A 19,105-nucleotide genomic window follows, 5' to 3' on the forward strand; every position below is an offset into this window, starting at 1 on the left:
TAATAGTGTGTGTAATCTCAGACTGGAACTGGACATTTATGACAGCCACCAACAGATGTGTTCCTCTTTTTTGTACAGGTGATTAATTTAAACATCTAGAAAACAATTTGTCTCTGAGGCAATTTTAAACATAAGCACAACTCCTGCACCAAGGTTTAAAATTCATTCCAGTTGCAAATTCATTTGATATTAAGGATTACCCACAAAGGGTGCTTTGCATGACACAAAACTCAGTCAAGGATCCTGGGAAGGAACTATTAACTGTCCGCAATGAAGTCCACCTTTATTCAATCATTTCAAGTACTTGCATTAAAGTACATTTATTTATTTATTTCAATTATTTATACCCCGCCCTTCTCACCCGAGGGGACTCAATTTCATTTCATTGCAGTCTTTACTGTATTTCTCTACACATGCCTTTTGCAAAAGAAAAGAGAGAGGGGGATGCTGCATTTGTTCTTAGACTCTATAGCAGACCTTTTCAAACATTTCATGTTGGTGATACATGTTATAGACATACACCATTTTGTGACACAGTAATTCAGTTTTACTAACAAACTGGAGGTTAAACTAATCCCTTATAACAGATACAGACACATACGTAAATTTTAATAATGCAATGTATGGGGACACAACATATTTATATATTCAAAATAAATGATTTATTTTTAATTTCACATAGACTCTAAAGTTTCTTACTACATTTGTGCAATACAACTACCACTTTATCATGCAAGGAGAAATTGGCCCCTTGTTCCTTTTCAGCCATAGAGCCTGCTGAGCACAACAGAAGGTAAGTTGATTTTTGGGTAGCTCTGACTGAGCTCCCTGCTGTTTTCGCCCTTTCCCCCCATCTGATGGGGGAAACAGCAGCATGGCAACATGGGTTTCCTCTGTTTGATGGGGGAAGGGACAGGGTGCCAACGCGCCTTATCCTGATGCTCCCATATGATTGGGGAAGGAGGGAGGCCGTGCAGGTCACCACGAGGCACCACAGGTGCCTTTCATTTCACTGGTGATTGCTGGTGAAACAGAGCATCATGGAAAGAGGGGCATCTGTATGATGAGGTCCCTACACACTGCAGCTGACACAATACAGTAATGCATAGTTTGGAAAGCTCTGCCCTATAGATTCTTCCCTACATATAGTATAATGAAAAGTGCATTGGCATGGAGTATTCATTTGACATTCACTATAGCAAAATAAGCCAAAATGTATGACCATTTAAAATGATGAAAACCATTTTTAAAAAACCATGCAGGATTTTGAGCTCTCCCAGAGGCTTGGTGATAAAATAAGCAGGGGATGGAGCAGGAGTCAAAACCGTCCAAAAGTTAAAGCTGATGTTGTGGTCTTAAGGAGGACTTTAGTAGACTGCCTTTCATCTGATGTTTTTAAATGGAATTTGGGTGGCCACCTTTCAGAGGTGCTTTAACTGTGGATTCCTGCATGGCAGAGGTAGAATTAGATGGTTCTTAAGATTCTTTTAAAAGCTACAATCCTATGATTTTATAGTCAGTTCCTTAAGATGCTAATTGTAATCTAAATTAATGATTCACCGACAATCACTTAAATTTATATTTAGTATTCTGTGAGATGCAGGGCAAAGCAGGCAAAACCAGAGCAGTCCTTGCAGTGGATGTGGAAAGCAGGATAGAGCAAACCAGTCTTTTTGTCTTGCCTGTTGGATCCACTTCTACATATATATCCCTGTGAAGTCTTGCTTGTTGTTTTCCTTTCTTCCATTATCTTCAGCTGTAATAGCCATTTCCTGTTATGATGGAAACAGGAATATTAGGCATTTGAGTTATAAAATGAAATGAAACAGGGAAACAAATAAAGCCCACTATTCCAACATGGTATCCATTTTTATATGAAGCTCTATTTGAGAATAGCAGGATTCTTCAGCATTTAGGTAGAAAAATCCAGCCAATAGTGTCCCAAATTCTAAAGATTTCTGCAACAACCTAAAGTAATGTTCTTTTATGTAATCCATAGCTGGATTGTAGAAGGTGTTGCTATAATGCCAAGGTGGGCAGCTTTAAAAGGTTAATAGACAAATTCAAGAAGGATAAGGACATCAGATGGTTGCTTGACTATCACCAACATCAAAAGCAATCTTATTTTGAATTTGAATGGGTGTGGAACACAAACAGGAGTTTGCCCTTGGCCTCGCGCCTTGCTCAGGTTGGTCGCAGTAGAAAATGGGATGCCATATTACATAGCCAGACATCACCAATGTGGTTTTCTCTAGTTGTTTTGGACTACATTTCCTCTCAGCCCTTACTAACATGACTCCAAATTGAACACCAGATTGCAGCTAGGTCTTTGGTCTGTTCTAATATTCATTGGACATCACCTGTGACTGGGAAGAGCTGGTGCTCATTTTCTCTTCTGTACCCATCTTCTGTTGTTCTATTCTTCAGGCTTCGGGCAATAATTAGAATGAGGACAGCAATCAAGAATTTGAAGCCCAGGAGTCCAGCCACAATGATGTGAAGTTTGGTTTCTGTATCTGATGGGGTGCTTTAGAAAGACACAAAGAAAATGCATTATATGAAGGATATGATTTAGCATGAGAAAAATATAATAAAGAAGATGGGAAATAATTTCAGTAGTTCCTTATGGCTATCTTGAGTCCATCTGTATTTCATTTGGGCAACAAGAAGATCTGGGGAAAGTTGCAATGGCAAATATATTGGAATGAGATACCAGCTAGGAACTTTGAATTTCACCGTAGATAAGACAACTGGAACTAGTGGCTCCGCTGGTTAGGAGGTCTGAGAGACGCAGCCCCAAAATAAATATTTTCTAAGATCCAGGTCTTACTAGGTGTTTATTTAATTGAGATCAAAGCAGGGAAACCTTGCGTAGATCCTGAGATAGGGGCCTGTCTGGATGAAAACTAAGTTGTTTCTAACATTTGTGTTGCTTAGTACTCTGCTAGTTTTTTAATATTTTGCTTCGGTTCATAACAAACAAATGTATCAAAGGCTGTTGCAATGGACCAATCTATTCCCTATAATTAATGTATAGATTTACCTGGAGATGCTTTGCTCTACTCTGGGCTCCTCTGGTGCTTCAGTCTCCCATAAGTCTGGTGGTAGACATGCAAAAAGTTAGCTGCTAAAAATGGCAATATTAAGGCAATGGCAACAAACAAATCATTGTAAAATAGAAGTCAACATTACACAAAAGAAGTATACATATAAAATTTAAACTATCAAGTAATATTTATCCAAAATTAAATGCCATTGTCTTCAATTGATTTTACTTCTTGATAAATGTACAGATTTGTAACCTTATAAGCACTGAACTCTGGCTTGTATATTCTATTACTATAAAAACGGATGAGTCAATCTAACAAAAGTAGACAATAGATGAAATCCGCTCCCATTTTAAAGTCCTGGAACTCTCCAAACCATGCTGAGAAAAAGTATTTTAAAATTGAGAATCATGCTTCTGGAGGCCTCCAGGTAATACTACCGTGTTTCCCCGAAAATAAGACCTCCCCAAAGAATAAGACCTAGCAGGGTTTTGGGGGGGGGGGATTGCCAAATATAAGGCCTCCCCTGAAAGTAAGACCTAGCAACTAAGGCTGCAGCAGAGTTCCATTGGGAAGCATGGCTGCAGGGCAGAAGCAGCACTCATTCATACACCGGAGGGAGGGAGGGAGGGAGGGAAAGTGCTTGCTTTCTGTGCCTCCCTCCCTCCCTGCCTGCCTTGCCTTGCCTTGCCTGCCCCCCAGCCGAGGCTTGAAGAACCTTCCGTGGCTGCTGCCGTTTCTTCCTTCCTTCCGTCTCCCTCCTGGCCATGCTGCCTTGCTTCCCAGAGGCTTCTGATTGGCTCCTGGAGCCCGGGCAAGGGAGGGTGGGAGGGAAGGAAGGAAGAGGGCTTTCCACTCGTCCCCAAGGCTCCTTAAAGGTACAGGACGCATTGGGATTCTCCTCTCATCTTCCTATCCTATACCATGAAACTGATTATTTTATACTATTATTCTATTGCCATATTATTATCATCATATTCTGTTACTATTATTATATCCCATTATTATATTATCCTATTAATATATTTTAAATCATTATATTATATTTTTCTATTATTATTATATCATTATATTATTATTCTATTATTATTCTATTATATTTTCATATTATTATATTATTCTGTTATTATTATTATATTCCATTTTATATTATCCTATTAATATATTTTATATCATTCTATTCCATTCTATTATTCTATTATATTATCCTATTATTATTATATTATTATGCTATTCTGTTATATCCCATTATTATATTATCCTATTAATACCATATTATTATCATTTTCTGTTATTATTATATCCTATATTATATTATCTCATTAACATATTGTATATCATTATATTATTATTATATTATCATATTATTATTATAGTATATTATATTATTCATCATTCATGACTACATTGAAACTAGAATAGAGAGAAATCAGCGTGGAAACCTTGTGAAACCTAAATTGCAAGAGGTACCATAGATTGTTGTACATGTAAATAATGGTAGTAACAAGAAATTCTTGATAGGATTCATAGTTTGTCTGTTATGCTGGTTTGTGATAACTACTTTACAGTATATAATAAATGTTCATTTTGTTGTTCAACAATAAATGTGAGCTCTTCTTCATGGAAAAATAAGACATCCCCTGAAAATAAGACCTAGTGCATCTTTGGGAGCAAAAATTAATATAAGACCCTGTCTTATTTTCGGGGAAACAGGGTATCTGCTTTCATACTATAGCAGCATACCTTTTATTATTTTACAGATGAAAACCAGGACATGTGTGGCCAAGTAATATCTGAGTGTGGTTCTGGTGGCAAAACATATTACTGAGGAAGAATGCAAAAGCTAGGAAACGCTGAAATAGTTTGTTTTTGTATGAGACTACTGAGAAATGCAGGTTCCTGGCCATTCCTTTCCTCTCCTCAATGCTGAGTTGAGTCTAAACTACTTTTGTCCTTTGAATTTAGTTTGCAGGAACTGACATAATCTTAGGACAAAGCTGAGAGATCCATGTCAGCTCCATGAGGGGAAGCCACCCGCACTATGTGCGCTTCTCGATTCCCTCTTTGTGACTGTCCTGCTGGCCGGTGAGGCAAAAGCCCTGAAGAGGAGTGCCGCTGCCAACCGCCTCCAGCTGTGTGACAAGGTCCAAAGTGGGAGGAGGAGAGAGAAACTAGGCAGTTTTAAAAGATACTAAAAAAGTAGGATGATAGTGTGTTAACTGGGACTGTTCCTGCCAAATCAGGACAGTTGGGAAGTCCCAATTTGGAGACTCATCATATGCTTTTTCAAGCTGAAAACAATGTTTTAAAAATACAAGTGGACTCTGGCTGCTTCTCATTTAATCAGAAAGATTAAATGAGATTAAATGTGGGCCAAAATTAGTTCCCAATTTTGGAGGTCCCTCAACCCAACCATGCTATACAAGAAGGGAAAAGGTATATTTAGGAATGTGAGTGCATTCACACTATTAAGGCAAGCATTGGTGATAAGATCTTTATTCATATCATTGTACAGGATAAAAAACAGTTACAGCCTGTGCCCAAGTTACAAACAAAATAGGTTCTGTAGGTTTCTTTGTTAAATTGAAACAGGTACCTTTCTAAACATTTTTTGTGTCAGGAACGAATTGAGAAACTGCAAGTCACTTCTGGTATGAGAGAATTGGCCGACTGCAAGGACGTTGCCCAGGGGATGCCCGGATGTTTTAAAAAAATGTTTTTACCACCCTTGTGGGAGGCTTCTCTCATGTCCCCGTATGGAGCTGGAGCTGACAGAGGGAGCTCATTCGCGCTCTCCCCGGGTTGGATTCGAACCGGCAACCTTCTGGTCAGTAACCCAACCTTCACATCAGCAGTTCTGCTGGCACAAGGGTTTAACCCTTTGCACCACTGGGGGCTCCTGATACCTTTCTAAAGTGTAACTCCAGCTTTGGATAGCACAGGGAAGGGTGAACACCGTTGTGGTGTTTGTTGTGCTGTCTGTGCCCCGTTCAGAAGATTTCACCTCACTTTCTGTGACTGTGATAATTTACTTTTGAAAAAATTGGCTTGTTAAAGAAGCAACGATTGATGAGAAAGCTTCAATTGAGACACCTTTTCCCCATGATAGCTCTTCCAGGAGTGAATTTCCTTTCTGAGGGATAGATTTCTCTCACTTCCTGTTGTCTTGTCCTCATTCTTAACTATGAGTCATTTGTAAGTCATATGTTTGTAACTTGGGGGATGCCCGTATTTCAAAAGTAATACTATACTCAGAGATTATTTCAGTCAAAAAGAGAGACATTAATGAAGCTATACAAACAATTTTAAAGATAAAAATCAAAAGAGAACCAGAGTTTTTCTTACTGGGAATGTTAGACATTGATCAGGATAAAAATAAAGAGATTTTGTTTAGTTACTTGGTAACGGCCGCCAGAATAACATATGCCAAGTTTTGGAGACGAAAGGAGATTCCGAATAAGGAGGAATGGCTAAATAAAATTATGGAGGTGATGAACATGGACAAACTCACATATTGGTTATCTTCAAATCAAGGTTTACCGAAGAAAGAGACTAACTGGGACTTGGTAAAGGACTATCTAAAACAAATGAAATTGGAACCTATCTGCTGATTTAGAGACAATCTTTGAGGTTATCGATGACGAAGGGGATGCGGTGATCTATGAATTTTTATATATACAGTTGTTTTTTTAGGATGAACCAGTTAAAGTTAGATGGAAGTCAACAAAATCCTTTTTTTTCTCTTTTTCTTTTTCTCTTTCTTCTACCTTATTTCCTACTTTACTATAAACAAACAATGTTCTACCAAAAAGAAAAAAAAAGAAAAAAAAGATTCCTACCTGTTAGGACGTTCACTTTCACCTTCTGGAGGGTATTCACAACCCCTAGGAAGTCTGTCTTACATTGGTAAAGACCAGCATCTTTTTTCTTGAGTGGGTTGATGGTCACTGTAAGGATCCCTTCATAGATATTGTCAGCAATGGCAGTGGTGCCATTTCTCCTCTTGAGGAATGGCATCCAAAAGCGCCGGGCACTAACAACATGCTGACACTTGGTCTCGCTGATGTGTTTGCACCAACTTTTCTCCCTCCACTGGTTCTCTTTGAGGTTGTAAGAGCAGTTGATGGAGATGGGCTTCCCTTCAATGCCATATACTACAGTGACATCCTCAGTTGTATCTGCATCTAGGAAAGAACGATAGAAAGAAGGATTCTGCTTCAGTCTTCTATGTTTGAGTTGAGAGGTGGTCAGATAATAGTACCACTGAAACTACTCCCTCCATGTGATCCACAAGACCAATCACCCTCCTTTGCAAAAAAACAGTGCTTGATTTAAAAACCTGTCTGGCCTAAGTTCAATTTGAAGGACCTGAAAAAGAGGCCTGGAAACTGCCTATCAGCAGTGAAAATCTGGGGAGTTGATGCATGTGTCATCTTGTCAGAAATAAGGATGTTATATAGAGGAGAGAGCAGGCTTGTTTTCTGCTTCTCCAGAGATTAGGATGTGAAGCAATGGATTCTAACTGTAGGAAAAGAGATTCCACCTAAACATTAAGAAAAGTTTTTGATAGCTAAGAGCTGTTTGACAGTGGAATATGATTGGAGTGTGGTGGAGTCTCCTTTGAAAGTTTTTAAACAGAGGCTAAATGGCCATATCTCGGGAGTCCTTTGATTGTATATTCCTGCATGGCAGAGAGTTGGACTGGATGGCTCTTCAGGTCTCTTCAACTCTATGATTCTATGATTCCATCCCCACTATGATAAAATGTATTGCCTTTTTGTTAAATCACCGTCTTGGTGCTATATTAGCATCTTCAAAGTATACGTTTCCATCCTTTTTGTCCTCTTTTTAGGACAGAGTGGGGTATTTCCTCTTTTCTGGGCCATATCTTTTCTAATGTCCTTCTTTTTTAATCATATGATATGATGTGTGTTTTGGATATACACCAATGAATATTCTCAATGGGGGAAAACAGTTGGAAAGAGAGGTGAACAGAAAAATGTTTGATCTTATTCTATCATGTTCTATCATGTACTGAATACATGTAAAACAATAACAGGATATTATTAGAAAGCAGAAGAAATATCAAAATCCCTTCTGCTTCTTTGCTTTTATTTTTAAAATAACTGCTTCTTTCCTAACCAGAATTTTTGGGACTGCATCAGACACAAATCCTCCCTTGTTTCCACACACTTCTAAGCCATTTCTGGAACAGAGAGTTCCACTGTTGAACACTTCTTACGGTTAGGAAGAACTGGTTCATGTTGCTGGCTCATGTTCAGAGTTCCCCCCTTTCAGGACATTTCTGCTTCTTTTCAACCCTGGAACATGTGATGAGCTCCGTGCCTCTCCATGCTTGAAAAGAGGTTGAAGTGTTCTATGAGGTGGAAATTTCTCCATGTGATAAGGTGGGTAATTAGTACCTGTCAAGCAGGGTTCTCCGCTCAAGATTGTTCCAGGCCTGGATAGTTTCCAGACCTAATCTGAGACCTAGGGAAAGATCCTTGTGATATCAGTAACCATTACAAATTAAGTGCCAACCAAGTTTGGCCATTCACAGATATTATATTTTCATGTTTACAAATTAAGACAGAAACCTTAATTAAAGAGATTGGTACCAGCTCAGCGTCTCACTTTTTAGAGAGACAGGATCAAGAACATTCAATCTGAGCTACTTGCAGAGTAGAGAGGAAGCCCTGGAAGTGCAATAACGAAGGGTTAAGGGAAATGAATTAAGCAAATATATGAACCTCCTTAAGATTCTTTGCAAATTGTAGAAACAAATGGATTATTTTGTAGAAACTGTGGCAAGCTGCTGTTCTGCCAGAAACTTGCTACAAAGGATTGTGGGCAGACAAAAGATTGTCTGCCCACAATTCTTTGCCTTCACTGGAGAGGAGCCCACCAAAATTGGAGAATGTATCCACCCCAGATGGAGATGACCCACATATTAGAGACTCAAGGCTAGTCCTTGAGATCTGGCAACAAAAAATAATGATAAACTTGCTACCAATTCCCTCTGTGGTGTTTATTCTGTGATAATTCATTAACACATGAAAATTATCTCCTGATGCTCGAGGAAACAAACATTTCTTCTGTGATTTCCCACTCCACTTCACAGTACCTCTTTAGCAAAGAAAGAGTCAAACTGGTGATGACCTAAACAATCTTTCCTTTGTATGACACATTGTGCCCTGTTATTTGAAATGTAGTATGGTTTATTTGTTGGTTTAAAAGTAGACTTTTCAGTTTAAAATCTGTTTCATTTTAATCAAACACTGTTCTGTTCCAAACCATCTGTCTTCTTTGTCTTGTTACCCTCTGAGATATTAAGGTTTTTGAAAACTAATACAAGCCACTTTAAAGCTATATAGTCAAGATATATGTAAAATTAACAACAACTGCATGTGAAATGATACAGAAAAAACACCAAGAATACTATTGTTTCTGTTCTGTCATGGCTTGAGCTTTCATTCTTTTATTTACACTGGATTCCAGAGCTACACAGATGGACCTTTAAGGTAATAATGTACAAATCTTCTGTATTATTTTTTCATACAATAACCTAAGCAAATGATTCTATTTTATGTAGTTCACAGAGACAGAAGAAGCCAACAAGAGTTACTTGGCAAAATAAGGAGGGTCCCAGAGTAGGATCAGCTGTGTTCTTTCTTCAGCATAATACATACATTTAGTCTTGTTACGACCACTCATGCTACAATTTGGACAATAATACATTTACAGAACCAGTTAATCACCCCTCCAGTCAATATAGAAAGACTCTCATTTCATACCTGATAAGAAGATCAAGCAGATGAGATACATAAATCTCTCCATCTCTCTTTGGCTGATCAAGTTAGAAGAGTTCCCAGCTAAAAATGAAAAGATGGTCTTGCACAAGAGCAAATAGTCTTTTGCCTTAGTTAAGTACATACAAGAGGAACTTCTGTGCAAGCCTATTGTGGATTAAGCAATGTACCAGCCAACATGACACTTGGATATTGTGGGCATCAGCAATGCTAGAGGGGTGGCTGCAACAGGAGAGGAAATCCTGAAGTTAGGAACTGACTGCTAATCACAGCCCTTGCATGGTCATCATTGCTGATATATCCACAGAAGTCCCACTAGCTTTCTGGTCATTTTGAAGTTATTTACAGAGTTTGCCTATCACATTTGAGCCCATTAGAACTTCTGGGGAAATGTATAACAAATTCATACAATTTCCACTTGATAGATGCAGCTGTTATTGCATAATTTGTTATACTAAATTCTTACCTTAGTGACTTACTATGCACTGCACACCATACTTAGTACTTTGGTTTCATATATGAGGTACAAAGTTTGTTCCTTTTGACTAGAGAAGCAGAGACTGAAATCCAGCATTTTATTAGAACTTGCAAGGTTTCAGACCAATACTGTTATACTCCATATTCTTTATGGTTAACCCCAACCATATGCTAATGCTCTTGAGAGGAACTCTGTGATCTTTCAGTAGATAGATAAACAGTAAGGCACATAATAATAAATGTAGAAAGGGAAAAACATCACATTTGGACAAATATTAGGAGCAATTAAAATGCCTCCGAAGACTATGAGGTCTTCTGAGTTCTTTCAAATTCCTCATCAAACTAGGAGGTACAAAAAGCTAGAGATGGGAGAAGAAATAAGAGACAGAGATTTCAGATAGGCAATCCTGATAGATAGTAATACTACACACTGCAAAAACACTGGCACAATTACACCCTGTGCCTTAAATTGCTTATCTTGCATACCTTAAGTTTTAATTGAATTGTCAGTGTACTTTTTACATTTCATTTCCAATAGATCTCCGCCTCTCACTTGCCCTCCAACCAAGGGTATTATGTGCATTTATATAATGGTAGTAGTTAGGGATAACTCTACATGTATCCAATGAAATAGAGTGAAGTCTATGAAAGCTTACACAATAACAGATTCAGTAGTATAGTAGTAGCTCTTATAGTAGCTGGGCAGAAAATGAATTTTAACAGTGACTATGGCTGGAATCCTGTTGGGCTAATGTGTGTGTGCATGCCTTCAAGTTGACTGCCAACTTACGGCAGCTCCATGAATTTCATAGGGTTTTCTTCAGCAAGAAATACTCTGAGATGGTTTTGCCAATTCCGTTGTCTGAAATATAGCCTACAGTATAGTATCCATTGGTAGGGTCCTATCCAGATACTAACCAAGTACTGATTTTGCTTAACTTGAAAGATCAGAAGTTTAGGATTTTTCACTGGCCTAACTCTTGGCTACACTGACATTTGTACTAGCTAGATACTTGCAAAGGGAAGTATCAAATGCTCTGTTACACAAGTTATTCCCATGTAGGCACTGCTTCAGCCAACCCCATCCTGTGATTGAACCTGCAACTGCAATGGCTACTGGAACGTCTAGGGTACCTTCTGCACAGCCATATAACCTAGAATATCAAGACAGATAATCCACAATATCTGCTTTGAACTGGAATATCAGAGTCCACACTGCCATATAATCCAGTTCAATGTGGATTTTATACAGTTGTGTGGAAGGGCCCTAGGAAGTTTGAGCCATTCTGCCCTTGAGTGCAGCTATACTACAGAATTAATGCACCTTGACACCATTTCAACTGCTATGGCTCAAAGCTATGGAATCCTGGGATTCTCTGCCAAATCGTGCTGCTGCCTCAACAAACTATAGATCCTAGGATTCCACAGCATAAAGTCATGGCAATTAAAATGGTGTCAAAGTACATTAATTCTACAGTGTTGATGCAGCCTAAGTCTATTGCTGCTATTGCTGTCAATGTAATCACTGGTGTAAGTAAAGGCTTTTAGGCAACACATTGGTATGAGCTATCCCTGTAGTAATGCAAAGTATTTGGGTGCTGGTGGTGGCAGCTTGATTTTAATTGGGCAAACAAAAACTATTAACTTTCCAAAAGACCTGCTCCTGGTGCAGGTGTGAACTGCTATCCCTCTGAAAATGAAAAGCAATCAGATTGGCACTAGGATTCTTGAAATAGATGGCATAGTTGTCAACAAAGTCAATGACCAGAGACAGCTGTTCAAATTTTAGGTGGAACATTTGACGATGCGCTCTGGGATGCAGATCACAGTAAATACAGTATATTTGGGAACTAAATTAAGTGAGATAATCCATTTTTCCATAGAATGGCATTCCAGAGTCCACTTGGATTCATTTCGGTGGCTGGCATCTTTAAGGAAAAAAGAAAGACAAGTAAATTCCATCACTCTGTGGACTGTGCCCCAGGTCACCCACCATGCCTGTATCCTTGGCAGCAGTAATTTCCTCTGCATATTTTTGGTCTGCCACTTAATCCTGATATCCAGCCTGGGTGAGCAGGCTGCACTTTTAGTTCCTCTTCTCTGCACAGGCTCTGTTCCTTGCCCTCTGTTTGCTTAGTTTAGCAATTCCTTCTGTCTGCAAATATTTTCTGCCTTCCCACCACAAACTTCTTGGCTGTCTCCTCTCACAGCTGTTCTGTGTGGGTGGCTTTGGGTGGAAAGTTTTAACACCTCACACTTCATGGCACTGGTCTACAGTTCATGCTGATTTCTTGCTGGCAAGAAATACCCCATGCCTTAATTCATACTCCCTGGATTTTTTTTAATGTCATCCTTGCTTAGGACGTCTAGAATGGAAATTGCTGGATAAGCATTATATGGCCCTGTACATTTGGGAGGAGTTCAATTCCTAGCATTTCTCACTTTCCTAGTTGGGGTTGATGGAACCTGCAGGCCAACAAGAAAAGAGGGAAAAGGCCAGAACAAGAAAGAGGAAAAAAGATCAGTTTACACCATATTATGACTTTCTTCATAATATACTGACCTACAAATCCCAGGAATCTTAATCTTCCATCCGATTAAAAAGTATTATGACTCTGATTCTTGCCTTAGTGGCTTCCTATTTCAAACAAAAACAAAAAACCAGTCCTCTGAAAGCTCATTTAACTGCTATCCCAAGCACACCTACTATCATTTAACATAGGGAGACTTCTTCTGATTTAACATATATATTGCATAGACAAGGCCTAAAATACAATTATTCAATTTCTTCATCTAAAGTTAGTCATTGAGAACAATTGTTATTTTTGGTTTTATGACCCTCCAGATGTTTCAGACTCTAACTCTCACAAACCCTAGCCAGCTTATTCAATGGCCAGGAATTCTGAGAGGGCCCTGAGTTTGATACCATTTAAGCATTGCCACAAATATTTGTATGCATTAGAACTTTTTCCTCTCTAGTGTGCTAAGACTTCTGTAAATCCAAAAGGTATAACTGTAATGGTTGCCTGTTACTCATTTATAGGCTTTTAAAATGAAAACAGTATGAACTATGTCTCTAACTTTCTCTTCAGACTATGTTTTTAAAGATATATGGATGAGGGTGCCTTCAAGTTGCCTGTCAACTTATGATGACCCCATGAATTTCAATGGATTTTTTAAGGCAATGAATATTCAGGGATAGCTTGCCAGTTCCTTTTTCTGAATTATAATTTACGGCAGTGGTTCTCAAAGTGTCTTCCGTGGACTCCTTAGGACTGCACGAAGCACAGACAGGGGCTCCTCGCTGCCTCCCCCCCCCCCCCCCCCCGCAAGCATGCAGCAGCAGGGAAAGAGGCACTGGTTGGTTGGTTGCTCCTCCACTGCTGAAGCAGCAGTCAGGGAGCCAATTTCCTTCCCTTCCTCACCATGCCGACCCTTTCCACTGCGGTTTCCTTGGTTCCATAACCCTTTTTCTGCATGACAGAAAGGAGTTGGGCCTTATTGTAAATTAAACAAGTAAAGGGCACTGAGACACAAAACAACCCCCTCCCCCCTAGAAAAGCCTTAAAAAGGGAAAATAACTTACCCGGCTACCATCCCCCCCTTTCTGGAGCTCTCCTGGTGTGCCATTTCTATGAGCCAGAAGAGCTCCAGAGAAAGGGGAATAGCTATCAGGTATATTCTTTTCCTTTTTAAAGGCTTTTCAGAGGTGGGGTTGGGGAGGACATTAGAGCCCGCTCATGGAGCCCGGAAAACACGAGAGGACTGTGCAGACGGCTCTCCCAGAAGTTCCAGGACTTCTGAAGGGGCAGTTCAGACACTGCCCACAGCTGGAAAGACGCACATCTTTCAAGAAGACCGGGGTCTTTCCAGCTGACAAATTATTTTGGAATAAAGCAGGGGTTCCCTGCTTTGTCCCAAAAGCATTTGTTTTTACTTGGGACGTCATTTGGATGCCCCACATGAAAACACGGAAGGGCGCACATTTTAGGTGCTGTCTGGATGCGCCCCTAGACTGCTGACATCAAAAGCCCTCAACATGAGTCTTCCCACTAGACCTACTCTTGAGTATGGGCTTTGAACCTTGCAGCTGAAATTCTGTTTCCCCAACCCTGACAGAGTAACACAAAGCATGAAGTTATCAGGGTATGCAGAAAGACGATCGGGTGGGATTCACCCCCTGCCTGATCTTCTCTCTCTCCCTTGCTATTCCCAAGCTGCTCATTTTCCTTTTATTTTATATTTTATAGTTATATTTTCTTTTTAAATTTTTTGTTATACTTGTGGAATTGTTCAAAAATATAAGGAACAGTGGTAGTGGAGTTATCAGGGTATGCAGAAGTACAATCATGGGACCACAAATGGTTGAATTGCATGATGTGCGATATTGAAGGTGCTCAAACTACTATGTATCTGCTATTAGTGAAAGTGCAAACATAGTGGAATAGTGGATCCATGCAATAAATTTTTATGTCTTTCCAGAAGGAATATCCCTGGTGTAGGTTTACCCGTTTTCATACAAATTCTTGTTTCAAAGGCTTTATTATTTGAATCTAGAGATGCCACATGAAAAAGAAGATAGGGCTTAGCTGTATGGAAGGGGGAATTTCTGCATGCATGGGTTGCTAAAACTTCCTTTACAACTCAATTATTACAGCTGCAAGAACTCAGTCCTCTTTTCTGGATGTTTACCTGGCAATCTTGGTGTTCTTTTTATGGTAGGAAGAGTTTTTAAAATGAATTTTACTTACCTGTAGGTGCATTTTTACAAAACAGTGAAAACACAAAATAATAGCAACCACAACACAATAAAAAGCAGGCAACCAAAGCATAGTAATACTGTGATTACTATGAACACTGGTAAAATATGAAATTAATATTACCAAATTGATTGAAGTCTAAAATGAGTTCATTGATAAAAGGGGAAAACATATGAGACCCTAATAGGTGAATATAAAAATTGATATTAGGACTTCTAACATCCTCTCTCCTCCAGCAAACAATTTAAAAAGCAAAAGCTGTGCAAATATGATATCATATATAGGTGTCATAGGCTTGGAGATAACATACTGCCACAATACAAAGCTAATCATATGTATTCACCAAGCTTAAGATGCAAGAATTTCCTGATAGAAGACCTGTTCTAGAATTAGAGGTGAACAGTGAAATGGACACATTTGTTGCCCACATTAATTGATATGAGTGCAGAGAACACAAATGGATTCAGAAGAGCTCTAAGCACAGAAGGTGGACAAATACTTTTTCCATTCCATTACCATTCAGTCAGGCTTGACTATAAACACTTTACAAGGATAATGTCTTCTTAAAGATTTCTTTGATGTGTTGGGTGTTGTTTATTCTCAAGGAAGCATACATAAGAAATATTGTAAGCATAGAATCATAAAATTCTATGTTGGAAGACCCCAGAAGGGCCCTTTTTCCAGCTGCTGTCCTGTCCTCATAGAGTTGGAAGGTACCACAAGGGGCATATGGTCCAATGCAACTAAAGCACTCCTGAAGGATACCCATTCAATCTCTGTTTAACCCCACCCTCCCCATCCAAAGTACACTACATCACACTTACCACTTCATCACATTCATTAAATACTACTGAGCCACCCACTTAAGAAATTGCAACGTACTGTGTCCATCACATGTAGAATTAGAAGTAGAAGTAGAAACTTTTATTATGGTCAATGACCAGCTCGTAACAGGGGTACCCAGTTCTGTACATCCATGTCAGACTTCATTAATAATAATAAAATTATAATAAAAAATTAAAAAACCATTATAAAATTGAATTATTTACCAATTTAAAATCTAGGCTAAAGACCACATACAAGTAACTATTGAAGCCCAACTAATCCCACAGGATCCTCTGGGGCAGTCTCAAGGGAGGGAGTGGGGATGACACCGGGGGGAGGGGGGTAGTAACCATAACTGTAAATAACAGTCTAGAACTATAATTATCAGTCTATTTCTGATTCCCCATCTATACTCTGTAGGAGATGCTTAAGTCTTTTGGCTCTCAATCATCGTCTGCTGAATTTTAATTGCATCTGTGCAGAACTTGGCAACGTTGTATGTCACAGCCGAGATGGTATCTGAGAGCAGTAAAGTTACATAAAATTGTCCAGAGCGTCCTGGGTATTTAGTTGTCCATGGCGTAATGAGACGCAAACGAATGTCTCTATAAAACAGGCACTGCAGAAGCACATGTTCTGTTGTTTCTATGTGACCTGAGTCACAGGGACATAGCCTCTCAGAGTATGGGGTCTTCTCGTACTGCAGATGGAAGCACATGGCATCGAGCCAAGGTGAAGGCTCTTCGATGGTTGGCTACCTCCAGCTTAGTGAGATATTCCATAGGGGAGGTAGAGCCCCTACTGTCTCCACTGGTGATAAAGAAAGGGGCATTAGACAGACCCTATCACATGACATAGGCTTCAGGTGTAGGATAGAGATATCTTGAGCAAAGGGTTGCAAAAAAGCATTGCAAAGGGTTACCTTTTCAGACACTTTCTAAGCAGGTTGGCACATGACTTTTTTTTTTTTTTGCAAATTATTGTTGACTTAGGTTTAGCTTGTGGTCTACTAAGACTCCTAGACCCTTTTAACATACAGTATATTGTTTTTCAGCCAACTGCCACTCATCCTAGATTTGTGCATTTCATTTTTCCTACATAGATGTATACATTTCTCTATTAACCTAATTTTTGTAGTTTGGGCTAAGATTTCCAGTCTATCAAAGATATTTCAAATTTCAAAATTAAGAGCTACCTCTCTTAATTTTGTGTCAATCCAACCATTTCTAGAGGGCTGCCTTTTCCCGTCTCTGGCCTAAATCTATTGCTAGTCTCAGCTTGGGTAGATCCTATTCAGTCAACACTTACATGAGTTCCACTAAATCAACAGTAGTTGCAATTAGGCTTATATTTCCATTCCTTTCTGTACATTGCAAATATGGGCAAATCACAGAGGACAGCCCTTGGGTTTATCAGAGAATGTAGAGTTCTAGATTTTAAGGAAGCATATTTCATATATTCATATGAAATATTTCCAGATTACTCATGGTGGGTAAACCTCAATACCATTTGGTACCATTAAGCAAGTAAGATTTGTTCATGCTCTGAATATTCTGGAGATCATTATTCAGTTCCACTGGATGTAAGCCACAGGATGGAAGATAATTCCAAATGCTCCTTCCTAAACATGATGTTGTTATGGTAGTTGAAGTGGAATCAATTAATGCTATAATTGACAAGACCCCAGAAGGGCCCTTTTTCCAGCTGCTGTCCTGGCAGATGTTTCAGTGGGACTACAGCGGTGAGTTTGGGATTGCAAAAATGAATTTATGAGGTCTGTTAGGTTGACTTCTCAACAGTCGATGATGTTTGCCAACCCCTAGAGGGCAGGCAAGGATCAGAAATCAACTGAGCCTTTAACAAAGTTTACATTCTTGGGATGCCAGGAGGGTTCTTCTCCTTGCTCTCTGTCCACCAACAAGTGAAAGTGCTTTTATTCCAACATGCATTTAAGAACTAACAGCAATGGAATATTAATCATATATTGATTTGCTGATTTTTATATTATTGTAATGAATGTTTAAATAAATTTAATTTGAAAGCTTTTTTTTTTTAAAAAAAGAAATACATTTAGGTATATCCTTTGCTAATGATTATCTTGTAAGCAACATTGAATTCTAGTATGAGAAAGAAGGTGGGACTAAAAGAATATTCATTAGATTGATGAATGTGTCCCATTCTGGGATATAAACCCAAACAAACAAATATGCATTGTTTTGGATAGGACAGCTTTTCAACCCTGCTTGGCTTTTATTTCAATTTTTATATAAATGTATTAGGCCATCTAAATCAGAAATCCTTAATTTCTGTAACAGCACTTTGATGGTGGAGCTTTCTCCCAAGGGAAGTCAGGCTGGCTTCATTCTTACTTGACTGCAGAAGGCAAATTATATTGTATAGCCTTGTTCTTTTTTAAGTTTTAAAATGTTGCTAGGAATGTTGTTTTGTGAGACCAAGTGGGCAGAAAAGTGGTATAGAAATTTAATAAAACAAGAACTAGAATAAAATTAAAACAATGTAAACAGTTGATGAAAACTCAGCTACTGTAGAATTAATGCAGTTTGACACCACTTTAACATAGCTCAATGCTATGGAATCATGGGAGCTGTAGTTTTAGAAGGTTTTCAGCCTTTATTGCAAAAGAGTGATGGTGCCTCACCAAACTGGAAATCCCGTAATTCAATAGCATTGAGGCAAAGTGGGGCCAAACTGCATTAGTTTCAAAGTGTGTATTAAACTTGGGTGAGAAAAAGTGAGGACAATGGATTTCTAAAAGGATTTATTTAAGCCTTCCAAGGAGAGGGCTTTAAACAAGTAGATTGTCAACAATAGGAAGGTTGTCCTTCACAATTCTTGCATTCTTTCACATTTGGAATTCTTCCTTATTGTTTTGTTTTTAAGCACAAGTAGTCACATTCATTAGTAGTATATATCAGGTTCTCACAGGTTCATAGAGTTTCCAGGTGTTCCTAAATGGAAGGGATGTAAGGGTTGGAAAACTTGCCCCTTTAGGGGTAGCTGGTTTCCCTTATTAACAAATGGAGTTCCATATTTGAGGGTTGGAAAGCCTTTCCTTTTATATAAGAAACAAAATAAATACCCTTTATGTTTTGGTTGTGGGGTCCTCTATAAAGACAGAAATGTGTGTATCATGTAATTTCTGAATGTATACCATATGTTAATTTTA

At 38.8% G+C, this 19,105-nt stretch overlaps 1 protein-coding gene across 2 annotated transcripts; it reads right to left on the minus strand.

The window, feature by feature from the left end:
- Positions 1–257: 257 nt before the first annotated feature.
- Positions 258–10,149, minus strand: LOC100561499 (triggering receptor expressed on myeloid cells 2). 2 transcript variants are annotated; one of them, XM_003220381.4, is made up of 5 exons: positions 9,842–10,149; positions 6,887–7,231; positions 3,044–3,098; positions 2,361–2,527; positions 258–1,772 (listed from the first exon to the last, which is right to left on the minus strand). In XM_003220381.4, exons 1-5 carry the CDS (start codon positions 9,978–9,980, stop codon positions 1,753–1,755), a joined length of 726 nt encoding a protein of 241 aa, XP_003220429.2. In that variant the 5' UTR covers positions 9,981–10,149; the 3' UTR covers positions 258–1,752. The 2 variants fall into 2 exon arrangements, with proteins under 2 accessions (XP_003220429.2, XP_062834554.1); XM_062978484.1 differs by lacking the exon at positions 9,842–10,149 and adding an exon at positions 8,290–9,818.
- Between the last annotated feature and the right edge of the window lie 8,956 nt (positions 10,150–19,105).

The sequence above is a fragment of the Anolis carolinensis genome, chromosome 4 (assembly GCF_035594765.1).
Source record: "Anolis carolinensis isolate JA03-04 chromosome 4, rAnoCar3.1.pri, whole genome shotgun sequence".
Lineage (NCBI taxonomy): Eukaryota > Metazoa > Chordata > Lepidosauria > Squamata > Dactyloidae > Anolis > Anolis carolinensis.